The sequence below is a fragment of the Chlamydotis macqueenii genome, chromosome 6, assembly GCF_036417535.1.
Source record: "Chlamydotis macqueenii isolate bChlMac1 chromosome 6, bChlMac1.mat, whole genome shotgun sequence".
Lineage (NCBI taxonomy): Eukaryota > Metazoa > Chordata > Aves > Otidiformes > Otididae > Chlamydotis > Chlamydotis macqueenii.
In genome coordinates this window covers 41606493-41623810 of record NC_141561.1, presented here as the reverse complement: position 1 = coordinate 41623810, position 17318 = coordinate 41606493, and the positions used below count along the sequence as shown (strand labels likewise).

Here is a 17318-nt window from a genome sequence, read left to right as displayed (position 1 = left end):
TTCTTTGCTCTCACAACCACCATCTCCAAAGAAACCACTGCACACAAAAAAAATGCAAACCTAATGCTACCAACGATGGCTTCCCCAGCTTCAGCTCTGGACCTTAAGAACTGACTTGGAATACTAACTCAATAGCACCAGAGACACCTGCCACAACAACGTCTTTAACCACAAAACCACATTCGCTTGCCAGAACTAATTCACTGCTCGGCAGGAAGCATTTAAAGGCATCGTTTCTGTCTCCTTAGTTTTTCTTCTCTCTCTCCCTCAGCACAAAGTTATCACTACTTATTATTTTCTGGCACTTGAGCACATTTTCTTGAAGCAGCTCTCATCATGCAGTAGCATAACTACCCAGAGCGTGCTTTACTACCCCTAAGATTATGGGACATTTCAAATTCAACTGAGAGCACGGAAGTGACTGCACGGTCCCAGTACTGTAGGAACATGAGATTTTAGCTCATCAGTGTCGCGACATATTTGCTAAAGATGCAAGGTAGGGTAAAGGAAGCAGACTGTTTGGGGAAAAAAAAAAGAAATAAAATCACTCAACCAAACAAAAAAAAAATCCAGTTTGCATAGCCTGAGTCATGATTTCTCAACAACTGATGTTGGCATAGTCACAGGAACTGAAGTGACAATGCACAGGATTAGAAAAGCACACTTCCTACCTAAAAGCATCCACTAGCCTAAGAGGCCTACACCCAGCGATACTAAAGCATATCAAGTTAAATTCTGCGCTTAACCAGGAAAGTAACTTAAGAAATAGCAGGTGGACCCCACTGGAAAACAGATTTTCTCTCACACCTTGAAACCAGCTCCTCACCGACCAGTTATTGTGTTTTGGGTTTGAATGTGAGCGAGTGGGTGGCATTCATTCCTCTACTACTCACACCTTTATTATCTCGGCCAGGGCTCCTCAATCCCTGCTGTGGTTGGCCTCCCAGCCTCCTGCGGGTAGGGTACAACACGTGCGAGTGAGCTAGCGAGCGCGTGATGCATTCGTGATTTTGCCCATGCTTGTGAGAGCAGGGGAAAGGAGAAACGCTCCTGACTCATGCCATGGGCACACAGAGCTGGGCGGAAGGGATGGTTCCCGCATCCAACTCTTACCATACTGATCTTCTCTGCTTCCACACTGTTCCCCATGTGTCTTTCCCTGCCTGTCATTTATTCCTTGCTCATTTTCTCCAGAACTTAGCAAACGCAGGGCAATGTCCTCCTTCTGCCAAAGGGGCTCAGACCACACCGTTCAGTTTGGCAGAACAAGTATGCCATGGCCAAGATGAACCATGGCCACTCCCTTGGTGACCAACAAACACTCACCATGAACACCAAGAAAGAAAAAAGAGCTTTCTAAGAAAAGCAGGTCTGCAAGAGAAGGTGAGAAGGTGCAACAGCAGATCGTGAAATCTCTAAAAAGTCACCACAACGAGGAAATTATAAAGAACTACTGTGACAGGATGAGGGGTACTGGTTTCAGAAGAGAAGGAGGCAGATTTAGATTGGATATTAGGATAAAATTTTTTACACTGAGGGTGGTGGAGCACTGTCCCAGGTTGCCCAGAGAGGTGGTGGATGCCCCATCCCTGGAAACATTCCAGGCCAGGCTGGATGGGGCTCTGAGCAACCTGATCTGGTTGGAGATGTCCCTGCTCCTTGCAGGGGGGCTGGACTGGGTGGGCTTTACAGGTCCCTTCCCACCCAAACCATCCTGTGATTCTATGATTCTAAAATGTAGACAAAGGAAATAGAAGGCAAGCTCTGGGGTTAGCAACAGGCCCAAGAAGCTAAACAAATGTTAAGAAAATTTAGAAGTTACTATTTACTGCACAGTGCGATGCCCCACCAAACACAATACTGGAGGATTTACCACACCGGGTTTGTGGGACACCAATAGTTATTAATGAACAAAATTGTACAAATGAGAGCGGCAGACTATTTCATGGCTAGATTGTTTCCAAATGGAAACAGATCCCTTTTCATAAAGAGAAAACAAATGCCAATATCTGTCTTTTTTTCAATGGAATTAGTGGTGGCTTACAAAAACCAAAAATTTGCCCATACAAAACGTGTTCTGCTCTGGCAAATTCTGAAGGAGCTGAGAGGATGTAACAGATTTAACTGTCAACTTGTCTGATGAAACAAATCAAATGCAGTAAGCTCCCCCCACCAGCTGGTAAAATAGCACAGGCAGTGTTACACAAAATACAGCTCTTCATTCCAAAACTTTTTTTTTTTTTTTTTTTTTTGCAATGCACGTCGACGGTCACACGATTTCACTGGGAAGGGCACAGGTAAAAACATACTTGAGAGAGTGCGGTGGCAACAGAGGAACTCCTTGAAACATTTCAAAAAGCCTGCAGCATGGTTTCTGTTGGGTACAGTGCTTGGAGAGGAAGGAAGGATGTGGAGAGCATCCTCTGGGAGATCCCTCCACCTTACATACACAAATATTTACATTTTTAACCTTCTACCAAGACGTGCCTCAGTCGCACAACCACACTACTCTATTAGGGCAAGGGAGAGTACTTGAGGGCAAGGTGGGGAGATAAAAGGTATCGTTATGCAACTGATTTCATGTGTTTCAAACGTTATTTGCATTATCGAAGTGAGATGCCCTGCTGGGGTTTCTGTGTGTTAGACCCTGTATACGTGCAACGAAAAAGTTATCCTCACCCGTGCCCATCAACCCCCTTCCCCTAGACACGCTGGTAACACGCTGAAGGTGGAAGAAGTGAAACTGCCAGCAGCCAAGCCAGCACCACAGCTGGATTACGACCGCAAGATCCTATGGCATCCTGCGGTGCCCGGTCAGAACGTGCTGCCCCTCTGACAGCATCAGATCTGAAATAGCCCAGGTCAGAACGAGTGGGTTGTGCAAAACGCTGGGAGGTCAGCAAAGGGAGCAATCGCAGACGGAAAAACAGCCCAATACCTGCTGCAGCCTTCCAGAAACACCCAGGAGAGGGCAGCACGCATCCGCATACGGAACAAGCAGCCCAGCAGGAACACCCCGACAAACTCCTTCCAACAGGAACAATTAACGTAGGCGTGGGACGCCTGCAAATCTGCAGAAGGCTGGGTACCACAAGCTCTTTTCTACTTGGGCACTGGAAAAAGTGAGGAAAGCATCAGCTTTAACGTTCACGAACTAGCACTCAAAATTGTCATTCGATGTGCCGGGATGCAATTCCGACACTCAAGACACGCAGCAGGCTCCCTGCAGCATTTGTTTGGTCCTTACACATCTGTTCCCTGCCTGGCACTGGGCCTGACGCGTTTTCATGAGCGAGGTTTGTGCGAGCCGTGACAGGAGACTCATGTCTGTCCTGTATTTCTGGCGCTCACATGAGAAAAGATTATGTCCAAACCTGTATTTTTATAAAAAGTTAAAGTTGCTCTTCCTAGGCTGCCAACATAGCGTTCGCTATTTCCTCACTCAGCTGAGCAAGGCACAAGCACAAAACTGGCACGGGATCCGTCGTTACACAGCTGATCAATGCCCTAATACCACAGCACCAAACGAAGGCTCAAAGCAAACACTGAGCACTTTCATAATCTGTCCGAATACGAACGCTGCCTTGACAATGCTATTCTAAAAGCTAGGCAGAACTCAAGCCATACGAGCATTTAAGTTAGCAGTTTGTTGCGCTCTAAGATCTTAACAGCCATTTGCTGCCAACAGAAGAAATAATTTTGTATTATCTACAACAACAAAAGCCTCTTACAGGAGGCTCTCTCACCCTCCCCCATGGTTCAACGAAAAACTGAGTCCTTAACAATGCAATTTATTCCCTTCTACAGCTGCAAAGTAGAATTTTCATACAGTATCTTAACACACTGCTCTTTAACTGTATGCTTTCCTTTAACTCCCTCCTACACTCTGCAATTAGTAATCCTTTCTTAATATCTGTACTAGTGTGAAGCTATAGGAAAACCAGCAACTTAACTGTATTTTCTTTTTCAAGGGAAATCTGATTTTTGATAGTTTGGCAGGGTCTAAGTCACTCAGTGCTGTCCTTTGATTACTACACGAAGAAACCTCTTCTTAGATACTTAAAGGGCACCCGAATCACAACATCTTTCTTAGATGCCATCCAAATCTTCTGCAATCTCTCTTCACCCTCTGATGGGAGGGCCATAGAAAAGGAACATGAATTTTAGGAGACATTTGAAGTAGCAGCATAGAAAACTGAAAGGCAAAGAACATCAGAAGCCTGCAAAGAAGTTTCACTTACTACTCCAATGCCTGTCACAATCAAGACAAAAATTAAGATGTAGATATTCAATTTAAAAGAAGTGTCTGTATTTCTATTAATCTGTCAGATAACCTGAAATTAATGACAAGAATATAAGTCTTCAATTTTGCTTAAGAAATGCAGTAACTATACTGCACTTGCTACCTGCACATTCAGACTAAAGATGGAAGTTCTAGCAAAATAGGAAAGCTGTCTCACTTCAGCACAAGGTTACCCCTATTAACAGTCTCACAAGTGCAGCTATATTCTTTATACGGGGTTATCCAGAGAACATTTTGTTCATCAGTGTGACTTCGGAATGGCACTCCTGACGCTTCATCCGTAATGCACGGATAAAAGCAGAGGTGTGATTTCACTTCTTCACACACACATCAATGGTTTGGTTAAATGCCTTTCGGAGTTTGGAGGGCTACCTCTCTTTTCAGCGTTGCTCTGGGGACACATGCAGCCCCGTCAGCATCGCTCCACAGCTGCACTGGAGGACAGGTAAACATGGAGTACTTGCAAAGAATTATTATAAGCAAATTTGATTCTATTCCAGCAAGGGATCCAAGTTTGATGTCTTCACATCCTACTAGACAGATAAGAATCTTTAACAAAAAAACCAACCAAATACACGCTTAAACTGCTGTACTTTACAATCCCTCTTGTTATTATGGAGGACAATTGCACTACTTAATTCTATGAACTAGGACTGAAGTTTCTATTTAGGATTATTTACTGGGAGTCTGGGGAAAGGAGGAAAGAAGGACTTATTGAGCAGCCACCCAAGTTCACCTATTTCCTATTCCCTTTTCATTTCCCAGTCTGGTCAGCCTGGTTCTTTACTGCTGGAAAGATTTTTTAAAAATCAGGCAGCATGAGAAAAATCTAAACAGCACCACATATAAACTTGCTAGGTCACTTTGGCAACAAGCTTTGCTGAAGAATGTCAAGCTGCCAGGGCAGCAGAGAAACCACCATGCCAACTACATAAATGCTCTGTTTTAAAATGAAATGCTTTTCTGTGATCATTCAGGAACAGAAGTGCTCACAGAAATGCATTCCAAAATGAAGAGCCACAGGTCACAGCACTTGGGAAATGCCTGGAGAGTTCTTGTGCTTCATTAATGGAATGAGATCTATTTGTCTGGAGTCTCTCATCTAATTAACTAGCAGCAGCAGCAAAATGCCGCACCACATTACAGTGCCAAGCATCTACGTTACAAAAGCCTGCTACCACTGCTGACTTCTGACAAAAAAATCAAGTCAGAGTGTAAATATAAACATACCTCTAAAAAGGCTTTAACCGTTTTCCCCGAGATCTGATGCTCAATAATGTGCAGTTACTGGAAGACATCATACTTACTAAAGTCTTAAATGATGGAAAGAAACATCATCCTGCTCCAGCCACGGCCCCTTGTCAAACTTCAGGTACTCAATGTCTTCAATTACCTGGAAGCAAAAGATAAAAATTACACTAAGAGGTGGGGCCTGATCAGAACATCCAAAAATCAATGAAATAATCAAAACATATTCTTAAACAGGTCACCTAGCAAAAAGGCTTCGCTGCTAAAGCTGTATTAACCATGCAAAGGTTTACAGCTAACTTATCACCTCCCAGTCTTATTTCCGGAGGTCGTGGCCCTGCCATAAGCACTGGGCAGACACGCTGGGGCCGGCTCTAAATCTCCTGGTGCTTTGAGCCTCAGTGAACAAAGGACGGCAGGGAATAAACTGGCTGAGAGGTGCCTTGCTTCCAAACTCTTACCTGATCCAAGACACTCTTCCTCAACCTGCTGCTGGGGCTGATGCCCCATTTCTTGCAAATAAAAACCACTATGGTACATAGGAAGCCCAGGGTGTTTTTTGGTTGTTTTTGTTTTTTTTTTTGAAAAGGCTCAGTGGCATACTAACTGAAACAGGTTGAGGAAGAACGCTACAAAGCATTGTGGCAAATGTCTGTGTGTGCGGTTCACATCACAGAAACCGAGGCGTGTTTGAGGCTGGAAAACTCAAACACACTTGAAGTAGCCACACTGACTGGAAGGCCAAAGGCTCACAATTTCATCGGTCGTCAAAACCTATCCATGCATGCATGCACCCTGAGCAGAAAGGAAAGGTAAAGCTCACAGCTGAGCCCCCAGAACCATTCAGACAAGTAACAGCTCAGCAAATCACTACTCCAGCATGCCCAACGTATCAATCCCATATTTGAGCTTCATTTACAGCCTAGCTCCATCAGAAAACAGATCGTTGCTGGTCCACTGAGTAATTGCTTAACACAAGCCTGAGGTCATCGCACATGACTGACTGGATCTGAAGCAAACCTGAACCGGTGTCGGAAGGACGCACTTAAGGTGCACGATGAGGTGGAGACAGTAGCTTGAAACAATCTGGGAAGGAGCACATTGTTACAGCTCCAAACACCACTTTTCAGCGGCCTTTTCCAGAAGGAAAGGAAAAAGCTACGAGGTCAGGACCAAAATTCCGATGACACATTGTCGATCCACTTGGCAAGTAAGCAGATGTCAATATGTTCTGGTTTTATTTAGTGAGGGGGGGCTACAGTGGTAGTCCCCAAATCTTCTACCCACACAACTCTAAGACAAGAACAGGGTGGAGATCATGAATAGAGGGTGCCAGTTAGTAGAGAACATCTCTGCTGCTCCTTCCTCACACTCTTCCACTGCTCTGGTCTGGGTCCACTCCTTGGGATCCCATTGTATTTGTAATAAAGGCCATGTCTTCTTCTGTCCTACTTTTCTCATTTATCCTCAAAGAATCACTGAAATGTTGACTCAGCCCAGCCTGGCCACAAGAAGCGAACAGAGGAGATGTGAAGAGAACTTGAGAGGTGTTTGCCTGAGCCGATCGTGAGAGGAAGGGCTGCAGGCGCCAAGGGCAGTGCAGAAGGAGGGGGAGCAGCAATGCAGCTCCTGGCCGGGATTCCCCTGCAGCCCGTGGTGCAGCCCATGGTGAGGCCGGCTGTGCCCCTGCAGCCCGGGGAGCCCACAGAGGAGCAGAGATCCCCCTGCAGCCCGGGGAGGACCCCACACTGGGGGAGGTGGAGGCCTGAAGGAGGCTGTGGCCCGTGGAGGCCCCGCTGGGACAGCTGTTCTGGAGGGACTGCACCCCGTGGAAGAGATGACCCACGCCGGAGCAGTTCCACGAAGGACTGTGGCCCGTGGGAGGGACCCCACGCTGGAGCAGGGGAGGAATGTGAGGAGTTCTTCTCCCAACAACGAAGCAGCGGCATAAAACAACGCGTGATGAACTGACCGTAACCCCCATTCCCTCTCCCCCCTGTGCCGCCTGGGGGGGGGAGGTGGTAGAGATAATGTTAAGCCTGGGAAGAGGGAGGGGTGGGGGGAGGTTATCTTGTTTCCTGTCTCATCCTGCTTTGGTTTAGTAATAAATGAACAGTTTTCCCCAAGTCGAGTCTGTTTTGCCCGTGATGGTAACTTTAAGGATCTCTCCCTGTCCTTATCTCAAACCTCGAGCCTTTTCCTTATATCATCTCCCCCTGTTCCCTTGGAGGGTGCGGGGAGTGAGAGAGAGACTGTGTAGTCTGCTCCCGATCGGGGCTGAGCTACGACACAGTAATAAAATGAGTGAAAGAATAACAAATGAAAAATGCTTCTATTCTTTACTGTACATCAAATCCAGTATAATTATTCCCTGCAATCATAGCAAACACTACATCTCATCTATTAGCACTTTAAAGGCACAAAGCAGTTTCGACTACAGAGGTCCACTCTATTACCAGTATTACGTTTCTACAGTAAGACATAATGACTTAGAGATATGACTGCATGATCATTTTCCTCAAGGCATTTATATTTCTTAAAGACTAATTTCACCGATAAAGACTTAAAAAATACAGTTGACATGACATCACCGAAGTATATTTAAAACTTCAAGCAAGTTCAGATGCCCTTTAACCATTTTTGATCTCTTACAAAGAGGCAGACTTGGCAAACCAGATACTGTAGGTGAGCATACAGGAAACCTACTTTTCACAAAGAAAAAAGCCAACGATAAATCCACCCACTGACAGAAAAGTGTTCCAGTCTTCAAAAAACACTACAGAAAACTGCACCACAGACATTTAGAAGAATTTTCAAAATTGTATTTAGAAACTGCTTCTTCCTACCAAACTGCTATAACATAACTCCCCAAGATAAGCAAAGATGTAAAGAGAAAGAAAGTTGCACGGTAAGTTAGTTCAAATTGCCTTTTTTTTTTTAATTATTTAATTTAAAAGCTGAACCTCTACCATACTTTTCGTTAGCTACATAAAAGCAATTACTTCTCTACTCCCTAGCAAAGCTTTGGAAACTCCCCACTATGGCTGGTGACAGGACTAACAACAGAGCTGCTAACAATAGGGCTCAGAATATGTTGCAGGGAAAAAGAAATCTGTATTCAAGTTAGTTTTGCACACTCTTATTATGGTATCAGAAGGTATCTCTCCCAGCAGCTCGTTAACAACGGTATCAGCCTCCCGACCAGGCTAGAAGAGCAGCTTCTTAATTTGTAAGGAATGCCCTGGCACCCCCTGGGAATTAGCAGCAAACGAATGATTCAAACCTGACCGCAGCACAACTTGTAATAACATCCAGGAGAGGTCAGGTCTTCATACATTGCAGAGCATGGCAGGATTCAGAAAAAATGGTTTCAATAAGGAGACCTCTTTCTATAATCTTCGCAACTCAGCCAATATGAACAGGTTACAATTTCTAAGCTTGTTTCACAGTGACCTGGTGAGTGCCTGGAGGGTGGCGGGCAGCAGAAGGTGACATTGGCCTTATTCATATAATTTGTGTGGACAAAACCACCAAACCCCGACAGGTTGCTCTGTCAGCCGACTTCTCCTCAAACTCCTTCCTCCCAAGTTGTTTCTTTAAGCAAGAGAACGAAAGGAGTAACGCAGGCTACAACCCTACAGAGTTCAGATGGCAGCTTGCAGGAAGGAGCTCAGCCCACGCACAGCTCCTACAACTGAACACACCATCCAAGCTTGCTCTAGGGCCTTTCACTTCTGCCCATCTCCACCACCTTCTCCAGTTTAGGCAGGCTGGTGACACTGTATAAAACCAATACATAAATACAAAACACTATCCACGAGCACAGAAGAACTGAAACACTTTCAGTTAAGTTTTTAAGTTTTTTACTTTCTACTCTCCTCTCCTTTTTAATATCCAGGGCTTTTAAAAAAAAATTAAACAAACATACACTCAACTTTTTATTCCCAGTTTTATCCTCACATAAAAGCAGTCTGAAATACCTAACGAAGCTCAATTCAGCACTTATTATTCCTTCAGCCACTACAACCAATGTTAATTACAATATGAAACTCCAACTGATCTTTTTAAAACATACTTCAGAAACAAAAGTAATTTCCAAGTTGTTTATGTCTGCTAGAGCAAATCAAAAGCCACTGAACTATAAGGTCATAAAAAAAAAAAGCTCCCCAATCACATAGCAAAATCCCTCCTGCCAACCCTTATTTCTCAATTTCAGGTACTTCATTCCAAAGGTAAACTGAATCTGAACAGAAGGGAAAAAAAACAACTTCATGGAAGTGGAACGAGTACCAACCTCCATAGCTAACACCTGACAATGAAAATGATACCATCTTGTACTTTGACTTCAAAATAATCATCCTTCCTCTAGTCCAGATTTGTCCAACTAAATTAAGAACTACACCGGTGCATACTGATGACCCTATGTACAGTGATGACACAAAATTGCTGAGCTTGGTGGACTCTCTACTTGAGCAGTAAGAGCTTTAGACTGACTTTAAACCCTGATTCACATGATTAAAACAAAATCTTTAACAATGGGTTTTACTACAAAAAAAATCTAGGGAGGAAACCATCACTTCAAGACATGCGCAGAGAGAAGGAAGCGGAGAAAAAAAGCAAATAACCCCTCCACCCCAACTTTCTCTTATTTCTTCTACCAAACATCCACAGCTCCCTTCTTGAACGACCATGCTTCTCAAATCCTGTGTGTGCGCAATTCAGTAAGAAGTGCCTACCAGCTGCTATACACCTCACGTACCACAAAAGCAGGAGCACCCCAACCTCACGAACACTAGATCCATACTTTCTTTATTTTTTTTTTTTAGTGCACATGAGAACAATGCTGCTGCGCTCTCTGTTTTTCCACAGGGGTACTCACAAGACTGAAACCTCAGAGATTCAAGAGCTATTTGGAAGCAGTAATTTCAAGACTAAGACAAAATACGAATGTTTATCAGCTTCAGTCATTTTTTTCCTTCCTGAAAATTATACAGAAGGATTTGTGTCAGAATTTTCAGCTGGTAAGGGTCACACATAGCTATCTGCATCAAATGCCTTTGGTTTTTTTCAAAGCTTCCAAAAACACCTCACTTTCAGAGGTTTTAGGAATCTTGCACTACTCCAAACGCGAGCAGTTGCCTCCAGGTGTGATTTCACAGTGAACTTCCATTTACCTGCTGTCACACTGAAGCCACCAGCCCTTTTTGGAGGGTATAAACTCAAAATGCCTTACAATTCTACTGGTTCATAATGATCACCTCTATTATCATGAGCGTAAGTGTCCAGAAATCCAGCCACAACAGGGCAGGACCCAAAATGTAGCGCGCTACTATGTTCTCATAAAGGGAACTAAAAGGCCTAGAAACGCATCACAACACGGCTAACGGGAGTTAAATTTTTAGGACTAGGAAAGGCCTTACCATTATTTTCTGTTTCACAAAGCTTTTGCAGGGGAATACGAGGATATTAAGTGCAGGCTCCTGTCATGCACAAGGCCAAGTAAAATCCACACTTTCTTCCTCCAAAGTCAGGCTTAAGAAAGGAGAGTTTACTACAGACTTCAGCTGGAACAGATTCATCACCAACTCAAACAGCAGGAAGGACACTCAAAGGTCCAGGAGGTTTTCCAGCCCCTTGCTCCTAGGATTGCTCTCAGCAATCATGAGTTTGGAAAAAACCTTCCCCTCAGTTTTACTGCTAACCATGATGCTACACGGTGTGGAATATCCCTCTGGTCAGTCTGGGTCAGGTGGCTTGGCTGCATCCCCTCCCAAACCTCTTGCACGCCCCTAGCCTAATCGCAGCGGGCAGCGTGAGGAGCACAGAAGGCCTTGACGCTGTGCTAGCGCCGCTCAGCAACAGCTAAAAGACTGGGGCATTATCCACACCGCTCTGGGCAGATGTAAAGCACAGCACCATACGGGCTCCTGCAAAGAAAATTAACTTGATCCCACTCAAATCCAGTCCATCAGTGAGTGAGCACAGCAGTAACACCTGCCTCCTACAACATTTTTTTAAAAGAACTCCACCAGTCAGTAAGCAGTCAGAAACCTCCCCTGCTATGAACACCAAGGTTGGGCTTATGGATCTTTAGTTAATTACTGATTGGGAGACTTAGCTAGGAAAGGCTCTAAGAAAACAGCAAAATGGAAGTTCCCCCACAAAACTAGAGGCAAACCTCTACAGTTAGGTGGCCTGCTACCTGCTGAATGTCATAGGTAGAGCAGGCAGGTGGCAGGAGCTGGTACACTGGAATGAATGTCATTTTCCTTTTGCATCAGATTTGGGAAAGCCTGTTACACTTTCTCAAACTCCTCCCCTTCCCCAAACTATTAAGTTTTTCATCTCAAACAAAGGAATCGCCCTGCCACTTCTCTCTTCCCAGCTGATTTAAGAATTAATGGTGTACTGCTGGGTAAAGGTCTGAACCTATTTTGTAAAGCAGAAAGCAATATAACCAGCCTTGTATTTCTTTTCCACTCCAACAGAGGAGAGGGAGGCATTAAGTGGACTCTAGAAGGATGATCAGAGCTTTCAGACAAGACACACAGAGGATGAAAATACCCAAAGACACATCTGAAAAGATTTTTTAGTGCAGCTGAGATCTTTATTGCTACTACAGAATTCATGTGAGCTTTGAGGGACTCACTGCGCAACCTTTCTCCCTAGAACTGAAGTGGGCCCACTACAAACCTGTTCAGAATTACAAAACCTTGGGTTTTTTTCAGCAGGGGACAGCAGCTACAGAGAAAAGCTAACAACAGGGAAGGAAAAGGCTTCCGTTATTCCACTAGTAATCCTCCAGGAGCAAGAATACTTGCTGAAACAAGGCAAACACAGTACAGCTCCTCCAAAAAACAACACAGTGGAGTAGGAAGAGGCAGTGATCTCACGTTAATCCTGACACATAATTAAAGACGGCTTATTTCTAGCAATGAGAAGGCAATTTAACTGGCTTGGTCCAGGGCTAACGTGACAGGCAAAACCATTTGGAGAAAAAATGGCAGTTTCCCACACGCTAGCCCATATAGATGAATAACCCAGGGATCCAACGCTTATAACAGCTCTGCTTATCTGGGTGTCTCCTATAATCGACTAATGACTAGCTTTTCAAAAACAACAGCTATTTTATCACACAGGAAACCGTGCCCCAACCTGGAAGCTGCACAGTGGCAAAAGCCAACAGAGATAGGCCTTACACAGGCAGACAAAGTCTGCGCCGCATCCTGGGGGTGACTTACCTCTTGGTTAATTTCCTTAGTTCCTAAACTGAGCTATGCAGAGCCTTGCCCGTCCCATCAGTCACTTCAAACAGGGATGCTGACTGAACAAACACTGCGCAGCCCAGAAGAGGCTCAGGAAATGCTGTTTCCACCTCCCTCACAGGATTTGCTTGGAAAAACAAACCAAATTTGGAAACATCTGGCATAAGTTACATCAGACAGAAGACACTGGAAAAATTATTAGTGATAATCATGTGGTCTGTAGGGGGCTTTACTTGCTAGGCATCTTGGCAAAAGGGATGGAGGGTGGGATTTCCACCCTCCTGACAAAATGACGCTCACTCATTGAAATATCCTAGTACAGACCAAGCCCAGATCTTTGCTATAGCAATAAACACTAAATGCATAAGTTTGTTATCTAGGACAAGGTGTTCTGTTTACATTTCAGTCTTCAAAGTTTAAAACAAACAAACAAAATTAATATATGCAGCAAACTCTTACCTTCTCCACATCCTCTGCCTCAGTTGCTGTGTACTGCAGAACTTCACTGGTCTCACTGCAAAGAGAAAAAAGTTGAATTCCCCTGATACAACTGTTCTATCCATTCTCTCTCCCTGGCTCCAAAGTGAAACAGAAATTAAGTTCACAGGCGCAAACACAGAACCATTACAAATTTTTAGAACACTGAGGGAGATCTGGCAACAGAAGTCTTATCAGACCTGTAAGTTGTTTCTTTCTTGGTACAAAATTGTTTTAAAGGGCTTGCGGTATCTGCATACCTTTAGTTTAAAAAAAAAAAAAAACCTGAAAAAATCCCACCTATGGATTTGTTTCCATTTCACTAAACGCAGATGCTTGCACCAATTACAACTGCCCAATCTATTTGAAGCCAAGTGAAATTTTCAACCAGTCTAACCCAAAACTTCAGCAGACCTTTCTTAATACCTGTGGGTAATTTTTAAGAGAAGAATATATTTATCCATTGTCATTTACTAAGACTTAGCTAACTGAACCAACACAACGTAGGCAGCAGGATCTGTAAGTAGGTAAACATTTAAAACAGGTAGTAGCTTCTTGGTTACAAGACTGTTTTCTTATTCATATAGCGGCCTTCATATGAAAGTCACCTGCAGAGAGGGCCATGACAGCAGGTCGTATACGAACGTGTTTCGCTACTACATATGCACAGCTGCCCCGGAAGACCTTTCTTTTAAAGAGAAAATAAAAAGGATGCTCAATGTGGACGGTACATCAAACACCACACAGCAAAGCTGACGAGCATGGAGAAGCATTTGCAGACTTCTGGCTTAGCACAACCACTTTCAAGTTTAATCAGAATTAAGGCTGGCAATCTAAATGATGTCGCTCTAAGAAGTCACTTTATCAAAACAAGTCCTAACTGCAGCAGTCCAAACTAGTTCTTGGTCTGTATTAACACCGGTCATTCAAAACAGCTCTGGTAAAAAGGTCCAAGCTCTTACAGTCAGCCATTCAACCGGTGCTCCCAGTAGAGGTACGACCTAAAGAGTGGCTTCTCAACTTGCGAACAAAGTATAAAGCCTCCCACGAGTCTTCAGTCAAGAAAACTGGCCTCCTTCCAAAGGGAGCTGCTGTGACAGTGCAGCACCCATACTCACATCTTCGGTATCAACTGTTGGTGATCCAGGTGAGAGGCCAGATGTCACCAGAGTCTTACACTGGCAACTGCATTAACAATTGAAATCAAATCACTCTATACTCTGCAGATTATTAGGGCTTTCCTTAAAAGAAGACAGCTGCTCAGTGGAAGCAGCATTGAATAAGAAAGAGAACATAAGCAGGCTTAGGCCTTGGTCCAGGAAAAAAAAAAAAAAAAAAAAAAATCAAACGAAACACAAAAGCTGTCTGTTCAAAATCACAAGGTAGTACCTGCCACAGCACTGGACTCAAAAATCGCTATCAAAAGAAACATGAAAAAAACATTCATAAACATGTCAGACTAGAAAGGGAGCACCAATTTTAAGATGGCTAAATACTCACTATAAAACACACCACTTTAAGCAGCATCAAGTTGCTCCAATTAAATGGAACAAGATAACAGGAATTTCGCTAAGCAACAAACCAGACTCTCTTCCTGCTGCATTTCAAGATAAGCAAGAGAACAAACTAACATAAGCTTGAACATGAAAAGCGTGCAGCAGTTTGCTCAACATTATGTAATAACCCTTTTTAGCCTGTTTGAACCAGATTTTGGTCATCCTCAAGAATCAGGGAATAAAAAACCTCTTAGTCTGCCCAGAGACTAACAGCTAGGCATGGATATAGCTCCCTGCATCCCTCTGCAAGCCAGCAAACAGTTAAAGACAGCTGAAGCTACCGTATATTTATCCAATGTACAGGCCATCAGTGAGGACTAGAGATGCAGAAAGCTGGTTTCACACATTCACAGCTCCCCCATATCAAGGGGACAGAGATGTCCTTCTTCAGATCCGAGCACAAAGATTGATCTGACAAGCTATTGTAAGCCCATCCGCTGACGAGGATGCCAACCGGAGGGTGTTTGCTTATCAAGTGTACTGACCATGTACAGACAAAGGGGAAAGAGTTGAAATCACAGCAGGACCAGCCAGTCTAGGATTTAGCCTCACTACACACCACAGTGTATTTCTGGGGCTCGATTCGATCCAAAGAACAAGCAGCATTTTTCTCTTCACCAGTAAATTCAAAACAGTTCTGCCCTCAGGGGGATGACAGTCCCAAGGCTTCCCACCCTCCCTGTCCATCCTGAGTCTCCGTTTCCTTCCGACAGCCGCGTCCTGGCCGCTAACCCGTGGGGGAAGCACTGGGAAGCAGCTGACCGTACACCGCACAGACAACTTCTGCCCTGTATGAATGACAAGCTCAAGATGAAGTTACTCAGTTCAATTGCTGACAGCTCAGTTACACTGATTTACCCTGAGAGCTGGAGCAAGAAAGCAAGGGGAAACAAGCATTTGACTTAAATGTAACTCAGTAGTAAGCTTCATGCACACACTGAACCCTGCACCATTAGAGGTGATTTTGATGTAAAGTAGGCCTGGCTTTGTGACCTTTAATAAGAGTTGGACGGGGCTCTGAGCAACCTGATCCAGCTGGAGATGTCCCTGCTCTTTACAGGGGGGTTGGACTGGGTGGCCGTTAAAGGTTCTTTCCCACCCAAACTGTTCCATGATTCCCTTCCAGAAAGCTGTTTGTTTATCAGGCACCAAGATTGCTTACGTTCACATTCCTTTAGATTTTTAAGACAATTTGATTTTTTTATAGAGCTCTTTTGCAGCTTGCCAGCTGTGCCAATTCTCACAACAGTCTCCTCAAGTTTACAGTGCACACATTCTCGCTTCCCAGCTAGAAAAAGCCAGGGCAGACCAGAGAAGAGCACTTTTAGTCTCTCAGAGCAGGCAGCAGTGCAGTCTTTAATTACAGCACCAACAAGTCCATCAAATCCTCTTCAAACATGGAAGGCTGTCAGGTGTATGCCTCGTGAGGTGGAGAGAAACAGAAGTAGAAGAGTGAATCACAAACCCTTACCTGAAAACTTTCTCCTCTCACTCTGCATCACTATCAGGACAGCTAGCCAAAGCTCTGACAACAGAAATGTGCTTTTAGGACAGAAAAATCCCAAAGTTTCCAAAAAGGTCTGAGAAAAGCTTATATTGCATGACACTCCTCAGGTCATACAAACACAAACACACTACTATCGCTATGGCATTCCTGACATCACTTTAAGGAAGCCCTCCAACCACTGTTGCAAGGAAACAGAAAGAGCAGTGAAGGTGCAGACAGCTACACAGAGCACTGTCAAAGGAGTGAGACGGAACTTGTTTTTGCAGAGCAAACACAGACCAGATTCCTCACTTTGCTCCTGAAGTGCTTTTTTTAACTATGACCAAGTTTATGCTTCTCTGTATCTGACTCCATGACAGAGAAGTTGCTATGCCCCAAGACAGCAGGGTTAAAAAAAAACAAAAACAAAAAAACAAGAATCCACAAACCACCAACATACTGCAGATCTGGGCTCATTAGCTTTACAACATATTAGGTAGGTCAATTAATGAAATTTAATGAATTTACTATTGTACAACACTTCCCCACTCTGAATCTGTTAAGAATCAAAAAATACTGCTTTATAAAGCTCACACCTAAAAAGACTTCATTTTCAGTCTTCCAATATTCTAACACCGGCATCGGGCTTCTCAGATGCCAGAGGTTACTACGCACAAGTATACACAGTTATGTCATGGATGCAGTACCCCATTCATTAGGATAAAACATTGTTCCACATAGCATAAAGAGGATTTCTTACCTGACGTGGTTTTATTTGCTGAAATTGGCAGAGATATTAGGATTTGCACATATTTTTACTCAAACACTCAGACAAAACAGCTTGGTTTGCTAACCTGATCTCTGGTAAGAAGGTTTTCTTGTAAGCATCCTCAATACTCTGGAGATATAGAGGAGACACCTTTTTCTCATATGCCTAAAAACAAACAGAAAACAATATTGTCAAGTGAGTTTTCTCTCTTTTC

The 17318-nt window shown here is 43.9% G+C and overlaps 1 protein-coding gene across 1 annotated transcript in view; it reads right to left on the bottom strand.

The window, feature by feature from the left end:
• The window catches only part of NDUFA10 (NADH:ubiquinone oxidoreductase subunit A10), a 42811-nt gene that overhangs the window by 15491 nt on the left and 10002 nt on the right, over nucleotides 1–17318 (bottom strand). The window contains exons 6-8 of the mRNA XM_086751417.1: nucleotides 17190–17269; nucleotides 13276–13330; nucleotides 5611–5696 (exon numbers count right to left, since the gene is read on the bottom strand). Coding sequence (XP_086607543.1) covers nucleotides 5611–5696; nucleotides 13276–13330; nucleotides 17190–17269 — 221 coding nt within the window. The remainder of the gene's footprint in view (nucleotides 1–5610; nucleotides 5697–13275; nucleotides 13331–17189; nucleotides 17270–17318) is intronic.